Raw genomic sequence first — 20,020 nt, 5'->3', positions numbered from 1 at the left:
TTTGATACTGATTGTATGTTCTGTCAAAGACAAGTGAGATGATACACTACATCTCATAGCTATGTGCTGCTTCAATTAATAACTGTTTTGCTTTATATTTCCTTAAACCTGGGAACTATTATGCCTGACTAAATAATGTTTTTTTAATATTCCATTTCTCCTGGCCCTGCTTAAGAGTGCTTAGAAAACCTCTCTTCTTTCTCCTCTCTGAGAACACCTTCAGATTCTCTGTAAAATTGGCTATCTGTGTTATTAATTGTCTGTATTATAATCATAATTATGCTTGGTAGTAGCAGTATTAGTAGTAAAATAGGTCAAATAAAAAATATGACGGACTATCTTGTGTTAACACTCTGTAGCTTTTTGAAAGATCTTTAAACGAGGACATTCATTTATAAAATAGGTTATTGTGTTCTGGGATCTATTACAGTACTACATTCACAATGTTATACCACTGGCCCCAACATCTATTTAAGATATATAAATTATATGAACAAGGTTATTGCTTCTTTTTCCAATGCAGTCTCACATGAGAGGTAGCTATTTTGTTTAAAATAACTCTTCTCCATCACATCCTCTGATTGTTTGGATCATCAGTGTTGTGCGTGACCTCCAAAAGCGAAGCTGACCCTGAAATTGTGCTGCATCTCTAAGGAAAATCTATCTCAAGGATAGAAAATGCAGGCACAGACAACATCCTAACCCCTCCCACATTTTTCATCATAGCCAAGCATATTCTCATTGTCTGAAGCAGCTCAGGACCACGGCAGGGTGTCACGCCAAAGCCTGGCTTTTATGAGGGGTTTTATATTCATTTGATGATCCTGCAGGCCTCTGTTTCCTGAGTGGATTATCCGTATATGCCAGTGCTGAGCCCTTTTTATATTCAGCGCTGTGGCAGAGTCAATAAGGTCCATTCTGCATACAATATTCAAGATTATACAAGACAGACAGCATAATTCACACTCAATCAGAATACAAATGACTGCAGACTACGGAACAACACATTTGAAAACAAATACAGCTGATTTTCAGTGCTGGGGCAGGCTCAATCATGACCACCTTGCCATGCTAAAACAGACCATACTTTTTAATAGAATGAACCTGCATAAAATGTTTTACCTGTGGTTGGTATGGAGACCTTGATTTGTAAAGTCATGGTCTAAAATAATAGGAGTAAGGTGGATGTGAAGGTTACAGTATGCCTCACTTGTGCTTGCCTGTGCATAGTTGCATGAGCATCATTAAAATGATGTGCAGAGTATATCAGTCATGTTTATAATTGCATTAATGTGTTATGAACTGTTTCCACCTCCAGCGACCATAAAAGTTGCTCTCCATGGGATGGATCGGGAGATGAGAGAGGAGTACCTGGTGGTCATTCAGGCTAAGGACATGGGAGGTCACATGGGGGGCTTGTCTGGAACTACGACTGTCACCGTCACCCTCACGGACATCAACGACAATCCACCAAAGTTCTCTAAAAGTGAGTAACGTCACCACCTTAAATATCCCAAATCAAATTAGGAAGAGAAACAAATTACTGCTGCTCTGATTGGCCATAATTGGGAAAAAAAAAAGTTATTTTGTAAATTTCATCAAACAAGCTTCTTGGAAACCAATTCCTCTAACCGCAGTAATGTATAATGATGATGTAGTAGTGTAATATTCTTACATAATTTTGTCTAATTTGATCAACATTTCTGAAAATGGCTAGAAAAGGCAATGTCTGTTCCCCTCTCCCCAGGTTTGTATGAGTTTGTGATCCCTGAAGACTTACCGACAGAGAAAATGGGTGGCAAGGTGAAAGCAAATGATAGAGACATCGGTGAGAATTCCAAGTCAACATACAGCATTGTGGAGGGAGATGACCAAGGCATGTTTGAGATTATTACAGACGCGCAGACACAAGAAGGAATTCTTCGACTGAAAAAGGTAATGCAGAATATGAAAATGGCTAATACAGTGACCGTTAGTTGAATGTCTTATTCAGGCTGCAAGAGCTACATGGAGAAAGGTAGTTAGTTTTAGAAATTAATTAAAGAAAAACTTTTAAACTTACTTACCAAAGTATGTCCAGAAAGGAGAATGAAACAGAAGTCATCTTGTCCTTGGTGATGGTGGTGATGAAGAATAGCCGTACAGTTATCCTGGCTGGTCTGAGCCCTAAAAGTCATATTCATTCTAAACATAAGCAGAAATTTTGATATATCATGATATATTGCTGAAACCTACTTTTATTCCATTTAAAATATCTACGAAGGTAACAATATTCAAATAACTGATTTTTATTCATAAGTATGAGTTTTCTATTGTTGCTGAAAAAGCAAATGTAAAAAATTCTGCAGAAGAAACTAAGAGATCTGAAATCCTTTTTTGTTTTTTATAGAAAAGATAATCTTATTTTCACTTTACAGTCTTGCCCATTTAGATGTAGCTGTCTCAGCTCAAGGCAAATTGTTACACATTGTAAATTGTTTCAGCCCTCATTGTAACTTTGGTTAAATTCAGTTTTGCTGATACCCACATTACCATCACTATAAGAACAGATGGGCTGAATCTAAAGTTGCCTGTTGTTCTTTGCAATTCTAACACATCAACATGTTAGAGCTGCTGGCCCCAAGGTAACTTCAGTGAAGCAGTTGCTGGTTAATTGCCTTGCTCAAGGGAACAGTGGTCGTTCACAAAAAGAAAAGACAATGCTCATTAAACTTGTTCATCAAGATGTTCCCAGGTGTATGGTCCTGAGGAAAGCAAGCTAGCCACGTTCCGATCACAAAACCTGAATTTCTAACCTTGAGGCAAACATTAGCGTATAATAGCAGGGTACAATGTGTTTGCATCAGTAGCATTGCATTCATCAGCTAATTCGAAAGTATAACAGGGGCCTTGTCCTTTGCTGCTGATATTATCCCAGGATCTCAGTGATTTTCACACAATGTAATATGTTTGTAGATATGCAGTACAAACGCAGTATGAATATTTCCTCCAGGATAAAATCTCCAGAGGTTTGATCCTGTATACCATTGCTTGCCTGTAGTCATTTAGAGCACCAAATCCCATATTTTGCTCAATATGGAAGTGTGTGAAACTTTCACTTGAAAACAGCAATGCATTTTAATAACATTGTGTCCTGCAAGCAAGGTTAGACATAGCCGTATCTCAAGGACATTTGTGGAAAATAAAACAGAAATTTGCACACATCAAAGATACCAAATCACATGCTTATACATGCATGTATTCTATATAAGTCTGTAAATGCTCTGCTTGGCTGGGAATGTTTGCATATATTAAATCATACACTTGACTGATGGATGGGCATTCTTAAGTCTTGAGTCATGGTGGGTACAGTGTCTGTAGAGAGAAGCTATACATCACTCAATTGTAGAGGGCCATTGTGTTGTGAGGTAAAATGACATTACCCCAAGGACGTGTGGTGTGACTTTGTCAAAGTGTGAACAATGAACTGTGTGGGAGGTGGAATGTATAAGAGCTAAGGCAATCTGTCGGGACTACTATTCACTGCCACTAAAGAAAACATCAGTGCTGGAGAACAAACTTGACAGAAAGTCATAAAATCTCTAACAGTTGACAAAGCAAATGTCAGATGTGTTAGTCTTTTAGGCAACCTCCACTTCCATGTCCCGCGGAGAGACTCGCTCTTCCCATGTCTGCTTAGCTCTCTCTCTGTAGCTCTGAGTTGGTTGCCTACATTACTAAAGCAGGATAGATGATAACATGTTGGGAAAGTAGCAAGGCATTTGCACACTTAGTGTTTTTGCATCCCTCCAGACGACAGCGTCTCAAGTTGAGATGCGTTAAAAGGAACAATTGTTATGTTTTGCTCTTTTGTTCAGCATCCTCGCCAGTGTTATCCTCCAACGAGGGTGACAGGAGAGAAGATTCAGTAACTCTTTCCCCAACACACCCTGTCCCTGTCGACAGTTGTACGTGTCTATACACCATATAACGTGGAATTGGAATTATTAAAGATCCTTTGCGGCAAGGTTAAAACACATTGATCTAACTGAGGCTGGAGAGGCACAAACAGGGGAGAGATGCTTTGCTGTTTGGGTTTTAAGCTTTTTATCTGCCAGCCCCCAGGCCTGTCGAGGGATGTTAGTGGGATGCTGAGCTTTCACCCCTGCAGCCAACGCTGAACTTTGAAGTCTCTAAATGGCCTGTGTGTACATACTGATTTGATGCTAACGCTTGAGAGAAACCGAAAAAATGACACAGCATGGTTGTGGGCTGGGACACAACGGTGAGGGGCTTTTAACACAGGGGAAACGAGAATGCTTCTTTGTTGCTGAGCAATGAGTCTGTTGTCCCCCATTTAGAAATTTAGTCTCATTCAGTTAAGCCATATTGTTTACTGAGATCATATAAGACTGGAAACTTGCTATGCAACCTTGGCTCCAAAATGTCTTGAAAATAGCTCTACTGTTTTCCTTTTGCATTCATGAATCTGTTAACAATCAACCTTAGCTGTACAACAGCAGTGCCATGCATACTGATAAAAATCTGAGTGGCTCTCCCTGGAATATTCAGTCAAAGCACTATGTGCATTCATTGAATTAATAATTTGAACAGGTCAAAATATGACTTGTTTTCTAATTCCATGGGTATTCTCTCCCCTTTCCTCTCCCTATGTTATGACACTTGGAACAAATACAATGAATTGTTTCTGCACACTGCCAAGTGGGAATGATACTGAAATGTGTTATTAAGGTAGGAGCAAAGCAATCTGAGCCAATTTTCCTGGATGTATTAAATATGGAGTGCTAAAATATATATGTAATATATGTTCTATACTACTTAAAGGTGAAATACAACTAGCAAAAAAAACTCACAAAACTTTATTATATATATATAGATATAGAGATAGATATAATATATAATATATATAATATAGATATATATATACTCTATATATATAATAATATATATATATATATTATAATTAAGAAATATCAAATTACTGAGCTCATTGTGACCACAGGGATTTAGCATTCACCTCTAAATTTTCCCTCAGCTATGGAGCATTTTAGCGTAGTCTAACTATTTATTTACGGCTCACAGCCTTTCATTTAGCAGCTCGAAAGTGATTTTGTCTCAGGACAAAATAAAGATAAAAGTAGAGTGAATGTTGGACTTCCATCAAGTGTTGTGGTTATAGCTGATTATCCTGCCCCGATAACAAACATCTCTTAGTTTTTATGAGACTATGCAGTTTTAATTTTTAAAATGGAATTTTGTACAATTTCCAGTATGCCATACCCAGTGTTGGTTCATACCATTTGCCAGTGGAATGGCTAGAATTACAATATTCAGATTTGACTGTAGTCATTAGTCACCAGCATTTGTGTGAAAATAAAAATTGAAACAACATGCCTAAAAAATATAGTTCCAGTTAGATTCACATTTTTGGACACCAACCAGTAAAAAACAATGATTGTACCAATAAATTACTTTAAAACGATAATTCAATATTAATTCCCATCTCTGCATTTTCATATAATCATTTTGACTCTCTAGCCACAATAACATGCTTACTCTCCACTACCATCTGAATTTAAGTGTAATCCATTGGCTTGAGGTCCTGCCACACCATTTACTTTGTCAGCACAGACTGCAGGATCAGAGAGAGAGAGAGAGAGAGAGAGAGAGAGAGAGGAGAGGAGGAATCGGGGTGGAGGTTGGGTGTCAGGAGTGAAGAAAAGAGGGAGGGGGAGGAGGAGAAGAAGGAGGGGAGGTTAATAATGAAAGTGTTCCAAATAGCTTCACCATGGAGGACTGGGGCTTGGAGAGGCTTCAGGGGCTTCGGTCTGTCTGCTTGTGCCCTGATGCCAGGAATATAGCAGTGTGGAAGTCAAAGCCATGGGTCGCCTCCCACGTCCCCCTGGCTGCTGCTACTGTCTCACAGCTGGACCCCCAGACGACCCCCCACCCTCCTGCCCTCTCTTCCCCCCTGAGCACTCAGCACTGGTCCTGTCTGACCTAAGGGACTATTCCTCTCACTCTCTCCCGCTTTCACTAACTGAATACATTTCTCGTTTTGTTCATATCCCTCTTCTTAGTACTCCTCTCTCCCCAAGCCAGCTCCTATCCCCTCAAGCGGCAAGGCCCAGTTTTGATTTCCCTATAAATCCTGGTTATGGAGCGTGGAAGTGACTTGATCCCATTATTCTAGTAGTATGAGAGCGACCAGAGGTGATTCAGAATGAAATTGTGACAGTCTGGGATGTCCTCGGAGATGCCAAGAGAGTAAAATTGTGACTCTCCTCTGTCTTTTAAATATTAATGATGAGCCATCTGTAATGGAAATTCTGTACAGCAATTGAAAATAGTAATTAAACAGATATGTCAGTCACACAGTGATATGTTCTCTACGAAATATTTTTATTTCTTGTTGGAAAATTATGCTTTTTGTTGATAGTCTTGAATAAGCACCTGTTCTCATCTATTTTATGTGATCTGGTTGAGGTAGCAGCATAAAAGCTCCAATAATCTGCTGTCACTGAAAGCATTAGCAGAGAGATTTATGTCATTTCATGCCGATAAAGACGATAAATATTTCCAAAACTGAAAATCACAATAACATTGATTTAGATCAAAATGAGGATCAAATAAATTCTGTTTGCTGTAATAAACAAATAGCATATAGGCATTATCACAGCCACTCACAAACTCCATCTCTTGAGATTAAAGCCTCCTGTGTGTGTAAGTTTGGGATTGCATCTTCTTTTAAATGATTATAATGATGTGATTCTTTTTAGTTGATAAAGCTAAACATAGTTTACAGTATGGAGGCTCACTCGCCTCATCTCATACATTGTTCCCCCCGGTTGGGTCTGTGCAGGGGTGGGGATGGTGTAGCAGCATGTTGGCATCAAAGTTAGATATATTGAAATCTTACACAAATCATCTTCTTTAAAGGTCCAGTGTGTAGGACTTAGTGGCATCCAGCAGTGAAGTTGCAAACATAACAAATAAAGCAAGATTAGTGATTAGTTTGTCTGTTCTGGGCTACTGTAGAAAAATGGCAAAAATCAACATGGCGGACTCCATGGAAGAGGACCCGCTCTCACTGTAGATATAAAGGGTTAATTTTGAGACAACGAAAACACAACAATTCTATATTCAGGTGATTATACACTAAAGAAAACATACTAATGAATATTATATTCCATTCCTGCGAATATATACTTCTAAATCTTACACACTGGACCTTTAAAATTAGAAAAATGTGAATCCCTGTAAATGCCAATTCTTTCATACTGGTTAAGATGCATATGATGTTAAAATCATGATCATATTGTAGAAAGGTCCAGTGTGGAATTTGCAGAATATGGCAGAAATGGAATTAAATATGCATAATTATGTGTATAATCACCTAAAAATGAGAATTGTTATGCATTTGTTACCTTAGAATAAGCCTTTCATATTGATAAATGTCCTCTTGTGTGTGTGTTTGTGTTTGTGTATGTGTTTCTGCAGTTGCCCAGAACTGAGAAAAAAACACTGATTCTTATAGGATAGGGTCATTTGTGTTTTTCGGCAATGTAGTTTGTGCCCTCAAACTTGGAACAGGAGGACTGCACCGCTAGATGCCACTAAGTCCTACACACTGGTCCTTTGAGTAAAAAAGCTAATTTTAACAGTAGTGAAAAAAAATACTTGTTAATTTGGGGCCAAATGTGCGTAAGTAGCAATATCACAAAACAAATGTTTACAGGTTTAACTGTTAAAATTATATTTTTTTCATTTTAGCCAAGTAATACAGAAAAAAAAAGAAAGAATCTAAGCAGCAGAAAGCCAAAATCTCTACTTGTAGTATGGGTCACAATCCAGAAACACTGTATTCTATACACTCTCTATAATGACACTTTCATTACACCCTCCCTGTTGCACCCACATTATTTGTAACACATGCTTTCAGCTGTCTGACTTTTTTAACCCCTTGATGACTAACAACTATAATTCATGTGTCCCACACATTTGTACAGCCATTTCTGTACCCAACTACAGTATATTGAGTCATTAGTTACTAGGAGTTACTCATTTTATCCCATAGTAATAGCTTATATCATAAAATATTCTGTTTAGGTAGGGAAGCGATCGTTCTAGAAGATTCTCTGTAACAAAGCGTGTTGAAAAATGTATATTGGCCTAATTCTTTGACTGGTTTGAGAAATTCAGCAAGATTCCACTGTGGACATTAATCTGAAAAGTAGGCCTATAGTTGTCAGATAAACATTGTTGAGCATAAGGGCATGATTTCCCTCTTTTTGTGTCCTCCCTTCCTGTTTACAGCCCATAGACTATGAGAGCAAGAGAGCCTACACCTTGAAAGTTGAAGCCACAAACACTCGCTTTGAGCCGGGCAGCAATGGACCCTTCAAGGACACAGCTACAGTAAAGATCGTGGTAGAAGATTCTGATGAACCTCCTGTTTTCTCCAAACCCATGTACTTTCTGGAAGTGAATGAGAACGCTCCCATTAACACGGTCATAGGGACAGTCACCGCCAGGGATCCGGACTCTTCTGGGAGCCTTGTCAGGTAAGAAAGTGAATAAAGTGAACAGAGCTTTTAAAAATAAGCCTGAAACTTTAGTTCTTAACCAAATGCCATGACTGAACAGAGAAATACAGTAACAAAACTTGAAAAAGAAAAAAAAAGCTGATGGAGAGAATAGGTTAACAAATGAGCCTTTTCAGGCCATAATGAGTTGTTTTAATAAAAACCTTGACATTGAGGCATGCAATTAAACCTCTTCATGTATGTGACCTTTGGAGTCTCTGGTAGTGCCATTAGCAGTGAGGAAGCGCTCATTTCCACAGATGTACAAAAAAAAAAAGAAGTAGATTATGAGTTGAAGGCAGCACAACTTTCTTTTTCAATGTGTGACCAGTCCTGCTATATTCTCCTCTTGTGTGACTTATTCTTGGAAATACCACAAGGGCACCTTGAGGATAGGTTATACAGGCAATTTCTCTCCCTCCATCTTGGCATTTCATTAATTCTCTAGTGACTTGCTGACCGCATTCCCGGGACAACACTCAACAGGTTGTGTGTAATTGCATGACGAGCAGAGAGCAGGCTGGGTTTCATAGATTGGCTGAGGCTATAGAGCAGGGCTGGTTTATTTTACTCTTTTCTTTTTTTTCTCCCCCTTTTCTGGTGGCATCCTCATGTTTAGTGATGAGATTGCCAAAAGGAATTGAGCCCTGAGGTTGCGTGATGTCCCTCCCCTGGTAAAAAAAAAAAAAAAAAAAAGAAGTATATTTTATGTATAATAGTATCTTTTTGCCTCTCGCTGTCCTTATTTTGTGTCATGGTGCTTCCTCTGTGTGTTAAACAAGTCTGTGTTAGAGGAAGCAAAGAGTCAAAGTTAGTGAGACCAGTTTGGTAAATTACTGTTTTGTTTTGTTTTTTTTACATCTCAAATTTATAAAAGTCATCATTAAAATTAAAAAATGTTTTGTTATATGCATATTCAGTTATCTTTGTTTGCTTCCTAGTTATCTGCCTCCTTCAGTGCATCTTTATTGGAAAAAAAAAAGTGACTGAATGAGTGTGCATGCAAATGGCAGAACCCTGCTGACATGATCTCTCTTATTTGATGTCATGAAGCTGTCCAGATATCAACACCCTGTCTTGGCACTAGTTAAATGTTTTGAGCAAGATACAAGTGCAAATTGAGTCATAGACTGTCATTTTTATGCATAGGGTCATTTGTCTTTTTGTGCAGTCTATTTCTCTTTCTTTTTTTATTATTTATTTTTTTTTAAAATCTGTCCTGAGGTCATTCACTTACACTCACACTGTTCATTATGCTTTTAATCACTAATTTTACAATTTTGTGGAGGTGTTATTTTCAGGATGGATTGTTGCTCAAGGGCTTTGTGTGACTGTCAGACCCCCCTCACCCCATCCCCCCCAAAAAGAATAAAGAATAAAAAGCCACTGCAGGGACGTACAATAGTAGAGTAGAGAGTAGAGGGAAGTAGAATAGAGCTCTTTATGCTTTAAAGAGCTGTTAGAATTTTTTTAATAAAGATCATTTCCAAACATTTCATTTTATTTTGAGAGAGTAACAGTAGTAACAGTGTTGCATTAATCATCTGCCAACTCCTGTAAAGCCGCTGATCATCAGGATTGGAAATCAGTGCTCAAAGATTACACACACACACAGACATTTTCTCCCTAGTTTGCATTTTGTTTCAACTTGTACCTTACCATGTGATTTTCTTTGAAGTCCAAATGTACAATTTTTATCCCCCCTGTAAATTTTCAAGATGAGTGTGATCTCTCACAGATGTCAAGTGTTTTCTTTGTGGGGAATGAGATGAGACAAACTTTTGTCATTAAGGGCTTCATATGATGCATCACCCTCACAAGAAAACCATTTGATTTTACTTCCAGCTAGGGTTTGTATCAGCCTGTAACTTTGAGCTTTGGCCTGATAAAAGCTGCAGCTTCGAAAATACATCTGACAAGATCCTAAGTATCTTCTTAGTGATAATCTGGACAAAGACCTCATTAGACAATTAGCCAAAGTTTGCAGTGTATACACTGCTGCAATAGTGAAAACAATAGTGAATGAGGACACATGCAGCTTGTTGATCTTTACACTTGAATTACCCGTAAATAATACTCATTAGCAGCCGACAAATCTCTTCTTTTATTCTTTAATGTTCTCCTTCAACAGTTGGTAAGAAAGTGAGTGCCCTAAAAGAAAGCTGCAGTCATTGAAAGTGGATCTATACTGGAGGAGTGGCAGCAGTAATAGCAGAATTAATGTGGACTTTGTCCTGACCACCACCTAAACAAGCTCTCCAGTCGACCCCTTTGATTAGAATCGCTCTCCGTCTCAATCCCCCCTCCAGCTGGACCAGACAAAACCAGTCTGAGTCTAAACCACTCGGGGCGAGTGCTCTGGTGGGTTGCCATGTCCTCTGCTCTCAGGAGACAAACAACCCCTTAGCTGTACTTAATGCATCCAACCAACAACATTTCAGGTGCACTCCATGAAATACTCCCTCAGTATTGCTTCGCTCTGGAGCCTGTGCTCTGTCGTTTTCTACCTGACTGATCACAAATAAAAAGCAATGTGACATCTGGCCATCACTATGGCTGTATGACATGAGCAGGCATGGCTGTATTTCACTCCAAAATAATAGTACTGTGACATTGCCAAAATCTGATTTTAAACAGGTGTGGTTAAAATCCTTGTCTTCATTCTCCCTTTTCTTTTCTTCTTTTTTTTATTGTATTGTTGAGGGGAATTGCAGGAACATAATGCAATTCTGTAAAGGTTGTTTCTTTCTGCAGGCTCCCATATGTTGTTTTAGCACACCTGACAGCAGACATGCTGCATATGGTAATACAAGCAGTCATGGAAAGGAGGTGGTTTTCAAATGGATGGAAATTTAATACGGCTTATTGCTCAGGACTTTTTTTTTTTCACTTGCAATATATTTGTAATTTATTATTTATTTTGGACTCTCCAGGAAAATCACCTCCCAGGTAAAGAGAGCCTGAGAGCCAGCCCGAATAAAATAAAGTGTTAAAACACAACCGGTCAGCATGCAGGGGACAGGAAAAATTAGTTCTACATCTGTGATCCTCCCAGAGGAATTACTGACCTAATAACAAGGAGGAATGTCACATAGGCATTTTGTTCTGTGTAGGAAAAAAAGAAAAAAAAGAAATGCATTTGTTCTTGATCTTTTCACCTCTTCTCCCTCCAACTTGTAAAGGCACTCAGTCACATTCACACACATTCACACTCTAACAGAGTAACAGAGAGAACAAAATACACACCACATCTAATATGCACGCAGGTGTAAAAAAAGAACACACATTCATCTGCAGAAACCTTTCCTTGGCTGTTTAACCTTTAGGCTTCTGTCATTAACTCATGACATACACTGTATATTTATATGTCTAATACAAGTTGACAAATGCAGTGCTGACATTACATTATTTTTAAATAATAAATTATTCTTAAATAACCAAATTTAAAGTGAAACTGTATTTTTGAAAGGACAACACAACAAATGAATTTCCTCTTTAAAAAACAAAGACACAGCTCATCTAGTATGACCAATAGCTTATGTGAAGTAATGTCTTTTCATATTATATTAATAATAACATACACTTTCTGTCAGGGACAATTTTTTTTTTTTTTTTATCAAAGTGGTACTCCAGCAATTTATTATGGCAATTTTAAGTTGATGTTGAATACACTAACGTGGGCTGTAGTGTCTCTTGTTGACATTAATCCATATCACAAGAGGTCACAGAGGATTTCTTTGTTAATTCAGTGCTTTTTCGTTAAGTCCCATCATTGTCAGTTTGCAACATGTCATTCACTTATTCTACAGGAACATGATAAATGCTCAAGGTTACCTGGTAGCAGATGTTGTGGACTGCCACAGTGAATTTGTTGTTGTGTTCCCAGCTTGGTTCATTATGTGCTTCCACTGAGGTTTCAACATAAGTAAAAAAAAAAGGTAATTTAATATTTTACTGTTCATTTTAAGATTAAATTTAAAATTTTCATAATAGGACTCTGTGTTGCTACTTGTTGCCGGCTGATGTAGCACGATAGCATTTACACTAACGAGCTATTATTGTACATTTAGGCCTGATGAAAGCTTTTACCCTTGCTGAGCAGTGTCTAGTACATCTTTCCTGGAGAAAATCATTTGACACACATTATGTAATGGAAAAGAAAGATCGCTGGGTAGTTAGCATGAGGAATGATAGTCAACGGGGCTACAGAGACAAAAGATAACCACCCACAGGCAAGTCTAACAGAGAAGACGTCCTGGCCATACTGTTTGATTGACAGGTGATCTGTAAGAAATGCACAAAAGGACCATAAATGAATGGAGAAAAGAATAATGATCTCACTGATTGCAGTTTTTTTTTTTTTTTTCCCACGCACAGCTTCTGTCACACTGACGTATTTTGATTAGCATATTGTTTTATATTGAGATTGAGTTTTATATGTCTGCTGCATCAGTTGTAAAAATGCTTCACAAACAGCGTCTACGTGATGTTTAACTGTTAGACTGGGGTCAGCCCAACACAGTTTAAAGGCCTGTGAAGAGTAAACCAAAGCTGAAACGAGACGATACACACACACACGCAGTCATAGGTGCGCGCATTCACACACATTCTAACATCACACTCAGGAAAACTACGCACGTATCACACTGGATATCATTTTTTATTTGCTTTTAATTCTTTTCACATCACGTTGTCAGTTTGAGTGACAGGTGGCAGAACATTTCAGGGTCTGTCTCCTCGCTTCCACGTGAGGCTGTCAGAGTTTGACTGGGATCCACTCAGTCTGCAGGAGAGAGGCTGCTCCCAGGTGGCTTACTGCTGTCTGCCTGTCTTGAAAGTGCTCTGCGTCTGCAGGCCAAGAGAGAAAGAGAAAGGGGGGTTGGATGCGGGGGTGTTGGGGGTCCGCATGGACCTCTCCCAGCCCGGCGTCTAGAGGATTTTACACCATTTCATCTCAAAAATGGAAATGTCACGGCTCGGTACATCTCCCCAACAATTGGAATCTGGGCCAGTGGTTTATTTATTTAATTTCCTACCATTCTTGTATAAGCCGCATCCTCCTTCATATAAATTGTTGTTGTGACTTTGTCTTTCCCTGATGCGCTTTCTCTATTTCTCTATCCATCCCTATGTATCTGTTCTTTCCTCCCTTTCTCTTGTGTCTAAACACTGTAGGGCTCCTGCCAACAGGTCTAGACTGATAGGGATGAGCGGTTCCACTGTGAGATGGTACAAGACCCGGGGTTAGGAAGGAAGGGAGACAGGGTGAGCAGGGCGTCTGGTGGTCGAGGGATGTCTATGTGGGGGAAGGGGTCTGCAAAGAATTAGATAGGGGGATTGGATTTAGAAAGAGCTTGAGACCCAGCTGGATGGAGAAGAAAAAAAAAGTACAGTGAGCAAATAGATTGTGAGGGAAGATGTGAGAGTGAGAAGGAAAGGAACAAGGACAATTTGTCCTGGAGGTATCGAAACCCTTGTGCCGCCGCACACGCTGTAGTTAGCTCACGTGAATCCCTGCGTTCTTGTGTTTTGGATGAGTAGGATGTTTATGATAGTCACACATAATGGCAAATGAAACGTGTGAAACCAAAGATGACCCATAATGACAGATTCTTTTTTAGTCTGTTTTGTGTGGGCTTGTCCCCAGAATTGGCGCTCTGCACGTTGCAACATGAAAGAGCGATTTCACAGCTTCGAGTGGCATCGGAAAATTCTCTTTTATGTGCATTCCAATTTCATACCCACTACTGGAGTTTTTTTTTTTTTTTTTCTGGAGAGTTTTATGTCTTGCCACTGTATTTTTGAGACTGTACTCAGAAAGTCAGTATGTCACAGGCGGGGTCACAGAGAAATAGAATTAGGAGAAGAGAAGTTGTTCTTTGAAACAGTGTTTGAGTAGTTTAGGAAGTGCGCTGCGTTATTGACACAAAGCTAATACTGGTACTATCATTTTGCATAAGATCAGACATGGTCATACATAACGGGCTCATGGTTGGTTTCCTCCTATCCCCTGTGCTGTTAGGGCACAATATTGTCCTAAGTCATTAATGCATAGCTTTTGGGAGCCATTGAGTGTTGACAGATAGCGAACTGAGTTATCAAGACCCCCTCTCTTACCCTGACACAACATGTACTAATGGTCTTTGTTGCAGCAGGGAGGCATCACTGTGATCAGAGGGAGGGCTTCTCTGACCTTATTAGGGTCCCTGCTGCTCATGTGAAGGCTCCAATTATTTCCCATATAATTATTGATTTCCTTCATTTATTTTTTATTTTTTATGTGCATTAATCTACAGGTTTCTCTTGATGGATAAGGCCCTGCTAGCCACAACACCCAAGGGACTGCAAAGAGTTTCGGCTCAAAACTCTGATAATCGATTCTCTTTGCAGGTACTTCATCGATCGGCACACAGACCTGGAGAGGCAGTTCAACATCAATGTGGATGATGGGAAGATCACACTAGCCAAGCCACTCGACCGGGAGACGGACATGTGGCACAACATCACAGTCACTGCCACAGAAGTCAGTAAGTAACCTCTCCTGACTCTGTTCACCCCTGCTGTGAACATTGTTCCTATAATTAGACATTCATTGGCATGAAAAGTTTTACAAACTGAGAATTTCAGCAAGGCACGTACAATATCTTCTTTTTCAGAGTGACTTTGTGAGTTGTTTTTGCCAAAGGAATCACTGACCTGCTACACACAAACCACTGCTGAACAGTATACCGCTTTGTAAACCATGTCTTTTAATTGCTCCCAGAATATGGCACAAACAATTAGCATTTGAATCCACAGAGGCATTTAATACGTTGATTTGCTGAGTTTTGATTGAATTAAACAGCTCAGTAGTCAATTTGTGGAAGTGCAAGAACATTAAGACGTATCAAATAAACAGTTTTAAAGACATGCTCCAGAGTGGATTGCTCCAACGCCAGCATCCATTACAGATTAAAGAACATCTGCGAACCGCAAAACTCACTGACTACGTAGAAAATCTTGCCGGCAGAGCTACAAACAGCTCAAACCATATGTAAGGCTTTATTTGCATACAGATTGTTTCAGGGGGGCTGTATGTTGTGATAAAGCCTAATGTACCCCTTAAAGCTACTGGAATAGAAATTGACACAGCTTGTAACTTTTTCCCTGTCCTCTTCCAATCTCTCTTGCCTTCTCTCTCTGTCTCATCCTCTATCTGTCCCTTTCTTTCCTTAATCAAAGGAAACACACATTAATTGTCAGAATAAATGAAAACCAAAGCGCTGTCATAATGTTTTGGCCATGTAGTACAGATAAATCCCACCATCGTAGCAGCCCTTTGGAGGAATTGAATGTGTCTCATTTGATAAGCTGGTTGCCTTGTCATTTTTTTGCACCCATACATTTAAAGCACATCTTCATGCCTCTTGGCAAAGTAACTGTGGCTTGAGATAGTGGCATCTCTGAGAACACCTAATAGGAATTTGCCAAAATAAATATGGCAGTTTTGCTATTCTTCACGGATGGGGAGGAGAAGCCGGTGTCTTCTCTGGCGTGAAGAGGAAGAGATGTGTTCCCAGTTCTATCCCGATGCCATTTGCCACCCAAACGGAGGCGCGTTCTGCCGCCTCGCACCAGTTGACATCTGACTAATCAGATTCTATTCCCTGACTGCTGCTGGGGGAAAGTCACTTTTGTAATGGGAGGAGGGGGTTCTGTCTCCCTCTGCCCTAATCCATCTATCACTGTCTATCAGACTGTCAATTCCCACTCTCCTCACTGCTTACCTCTTTTTCAACTCATCTCTTAGCTCGTCTGGTGTTCTGTCCGGTGCTCTTATGTTCATATTTAATTAAAATTAAATTAAATTAGAGAAACTAGGACACAAATATTTTCCTGTGGAAGTAATCCTATAACATTTTCATGCCAATATATATTTTATTTTCATTCAATTTGCCATCATCTTGTAATTGTAGTGGCCACCGTTCAGCAAAAGTCAGACGAGCTTTAAACACAGGTTCAAACCAACCATGTCAGACTTTTGGCACTGTGGATAAAATATGATTTAAAATCTAAGTCTTGCCACTTGCGATTGGCTAAGAACTCACTGCTCGGGAAATATAGATTTATGTCCAAAACATCAAGACGATGCATTTTCTGTTGCCTTCATTCATTTTATAATAAACTGCATCGCCTCAAAAAAATAAATGGACAAATAAAATAAAAAAACAACGCACACCAGTGTCATTGACCACTGTGACACAGTCATCTGCACCCACATTAATAGATAATTGCTTTAAAAGTTGGCATTTGCACTGCTGATTAATAAATACAACCGTTTACGGGGACTCTCGAAAGGGACTGTCAATTACCAGTGATGAATAATTCCAATCAAAATCTAATCCAATTAAACTGCCTTTTATTGTCTTTTTAGACTTCAGTTACCAGTGACTCATTAATATGCATGTTTTAACCCTCATGTTTTAAACATTACAGTGTACAGGGGATTTTCAAAAGCACTTTGAATGGGCTTTTTCTTTTTTTTCTTTCTCTGTTGCCTAGAATCCTGTTTTGCATCACTGATACCAGCTGAAATATAGATTGATGTGGCTTATCATCTGTCCTCCCATCAGCTCAGGAAATGAAGGGAGAAATAAAGATGGAAAATAAAGGAAATTAAAACTAGGTCACAGAATTTACCTGGGATTTCACATGTGACCATTTTTGTCTCAGTTTTCCATTTTGTCTTTTCTCATTTATCTCCTCTTTTCTCTTTATTTTATCTATCTATCTATCTATCTATCTATCTATCTATCTATCTATCTATCTATCTATCTATCTATCTATCTATCTATCTATCTATCTATCTATCTATCTTATAGGAAACCACAGTCAGATATCGCGAGCAATTGTTGCCATCAGAGTAATGGACATTAATGACAATGCCCCTGAATTTGCCACCGAGTACGAGGCCTTCTTGTGTGAAAATGGAAAACCTGGACAGGTAAAGAAAGAAGTGGCTCATTCATCAAACCAGTGATGTATCTTTCTCTCTCTTTCTCTCTCCCTTTCTTTCTCTTTCTCTCTCCTCCCCTGTAATGATTGGCCACGGTGAATTATAGCCTATTTATTTCACTGGGAAACTACAGAGGTGGGAGTATGGTCCTTTCTCCCTGCAACAGTCCTCCCTTGACACTGTGTGTGCGGAGCAAAGGGGAAATGAGAGCAGTCAGGATTGATCAGAGTGGATCATAATTCAAGACTGTCTTTCACGTCTTCCTCCAGATGGCATAATGCTTCCCCCAGCCAAAAATTCTGGACAAGTACTTAGCATTCTCCTTCTCATCAATCGACCTCATTCAGGGGACCTGCATATGTACAATAGGGAGCTTTATTGAAAGGAAGGGAAAGAAGGGGGGAACTGAAAAAAGGGAAACCGTCCTGCAGGGCTTGAATTCTAATTTCCAATCAATCATAAAGACATACAGCACGATAAGACCTATGATGACAGATTAACAGATAGAGCCAGGAGCCTGAAAGTGTGCCAGACTAGACAGGACCTCATTGATAATAATCTCAAAATCCAGGAATGAATAGGGCATATATTTCATCAGGTGTGATCCAGTCAGTATTAGACTGAGGCAATCTGCAGCGGCAAAAACAGGGTAATGAATAGGCTGCCGCCTCTAATGGCTTTGAGCCCTCCTCTGTATCTTCTTGTCTCTCTGTTTTCAACACAGGTGATCCAGACTGTCAGCGCAGTGGACAAAGACGACCCAATCCAGGGCCACTACTTTGACTATCGTCTAGTTCCAGAGATGCTCAACAATCCCAATTTTACCATCAAAAACAACCAAGGTGAGTAACAAAATAAATCACAGATAAGTTAGTCTTCTGTGGCAGAATGACTGAAGTTTCTGTAAATTTCTCCAATGGCTTTCCAGTCTAATCTCTAACCCGCGGCATGTTATCCGTACTCGAGATGAAATCTGGTGGATCAGTGTAGCTCACAATTAGCAGATGTGAAATTGTCTGGACACCAGCTTCTTTTTACTCCCCAGTGCGTTTTGAGGGAAACTAAATGAATGGGATCCAAATGGCTTTTCCTGCTAGTCTTGCAGCTCAATGTAGGGTGACTTCTTAGGAGCTGTTACCACGTGGCAGATGGTACTACATTTATTTGCTAAATACTCTGATTGGTTTATTTGCCAGTTTTTGCTGTCTTTATTCCATTCCTCCTCTCCTGCATCCATGGATGGCTCTGAACAGGCTGTGTTCATGATGACATTGTGTAATGTTTTCAGCTTGGGGCAAAAAATCTTCATATGGTACTAGCCTTCTGTTGCGATGTAGAGGCTGCAGGCTAACTTACTACAACCTCTTTCTAACGGAGTCCATAAAAATCAGGTCATCAAACGGACGAGCCATCTTTTGGCAAAAATAAAAACATTTTGCTTTTGAATAAGTACCTTAGCAGGCAGGGACACAAGATGCTAGTGTTCATTCAGTGAGAAAATTGCCTTGGCTAATTATATTCATATCTCTTTTGACACATTGAGCAATAACTAAAAGGTATAAAGATTATATTTATCCTATCATATGTGCAGAAATCCTGTCATAAGATTAAAAGTCAAAAATGCAAAATACTCATCCTAATTGCAGATCAACATCGATGTGTATAAAACATACAGATTCCTGAACCCTGGCCTTTTTGTTAAAAGGAGATGTAATAGTTTTTTAATATGACTTAACAGATGGAACCCTATTAAAAATGTCACACAACTATAAACACAGCTCTGCGTTAGTCCAAATAACAAAGACAGTATTTTTCTCACTGCCCTAAAAGCAAAGTAAATATGTGTTGTGGCTCAACTCTATATATTACATACCACACCAATCACTTATCTATGGTATTGCTAATTTCGAACAGAGGAAAGAAGCCCATCGCAGCATATCCCCCAGCACTTCAGTGACTATTTCTATCTGAATCGGCAGCTGTGGGAGACACTTCACTGAAGAGCGTCAGGCTCCTCTGAGCCTCTGTGTGCTGCTTTTGTTTGTGATGATGAGTCTAATTGTAGGGATTGAACAGTGAAGAGGTTAGGGGTTGTCCACACTGTGGAAAATGGCTAAGGCTCCGGCCAGCTGTATACAAGATATGGAGCACTCTGACAACTGTTCAGGAGGCAGGGTTGCAACAGAGCAGAGCATCCCATTGTCAGTGAGACAACATGCATTCACCGTACTGCCGACAATCAAATTCAAACTCCATGCTTAACTTTTTAATTACATTATTATTCAGACCTTCTCTTACAAATGTAAAGGTAACTCATACATGGATAATAAAATGAGCCCTTGCTCAATTCAATACAGTCATAGTCTAACTTGGTGTAGTATGACCAGTAACTTGTGGTGGCTAATCTAAGCAAAATCTTAATAGCTTCATACCTGATATT

At 39.3% G+C, this 20,020-nt stretch overlaps 1 protein-coding gene across 4 annotated transcripts in view; it reads left to right on the top strand.

Annotated features, from left to right (window-relative positions):
- cdh8 (cadherin 8) overlaps positions 1-20,020 on the top strand; it is an 85,807-nt gene that overhangs the window by 61,257 nt on the left and 4,530 nt on the right. For 3 of the 4 annotated variants that reach the window (XM_019254043.2, XM_010731974.3, XM_019254044.2), the window contains 6 exons: positions 1,319-1,486; positions 1,748-1,935; positions 8,317-8,564; positions 14,976-15,112; positions 17,447-17,568; positions 18,305-18,422. In XM_019254043.2, the coding sequence (XP_019109588.1) occupies positions 1,319-1,486; positions 1,748-1,935; positions 8,317-8,564; positions 14,976-15,112; positions 17,447-17,568; positions 18,305-18,422 (981 nt within the window). Of the gene's footprint in view, positions 1-1,318; positions 1,487-1,747; positions 1,936-8,316; positions 8,565-14,975; positions 15,113-15,841; positions 17,251-17,446; positions 17,569-18,304; positions 18,423-20,020 lie in introns of those variants that run through there. The other variant, XM_019254045.2, reaches the window with a different exon arrangement.

This window comes from Larimichthys crocea, chromosome VIII, assembly GCF_000972845.2.
Source record: "Larimichthys crocea isolate SSNF chromosome VIII, L_crocea_2.0, whole genome shotgun sequence".
NCBI classification, from domain to species: Eukaryota; Metazoa; Chordata; class Actinopteri; family Sciaenidae; genus Larimichthys; species Larimichthys crocea.
Note: the sequence above shows the minus strand (reverse complement) of the source record. Positions and strands in the feature narration are given on the sequence as shown.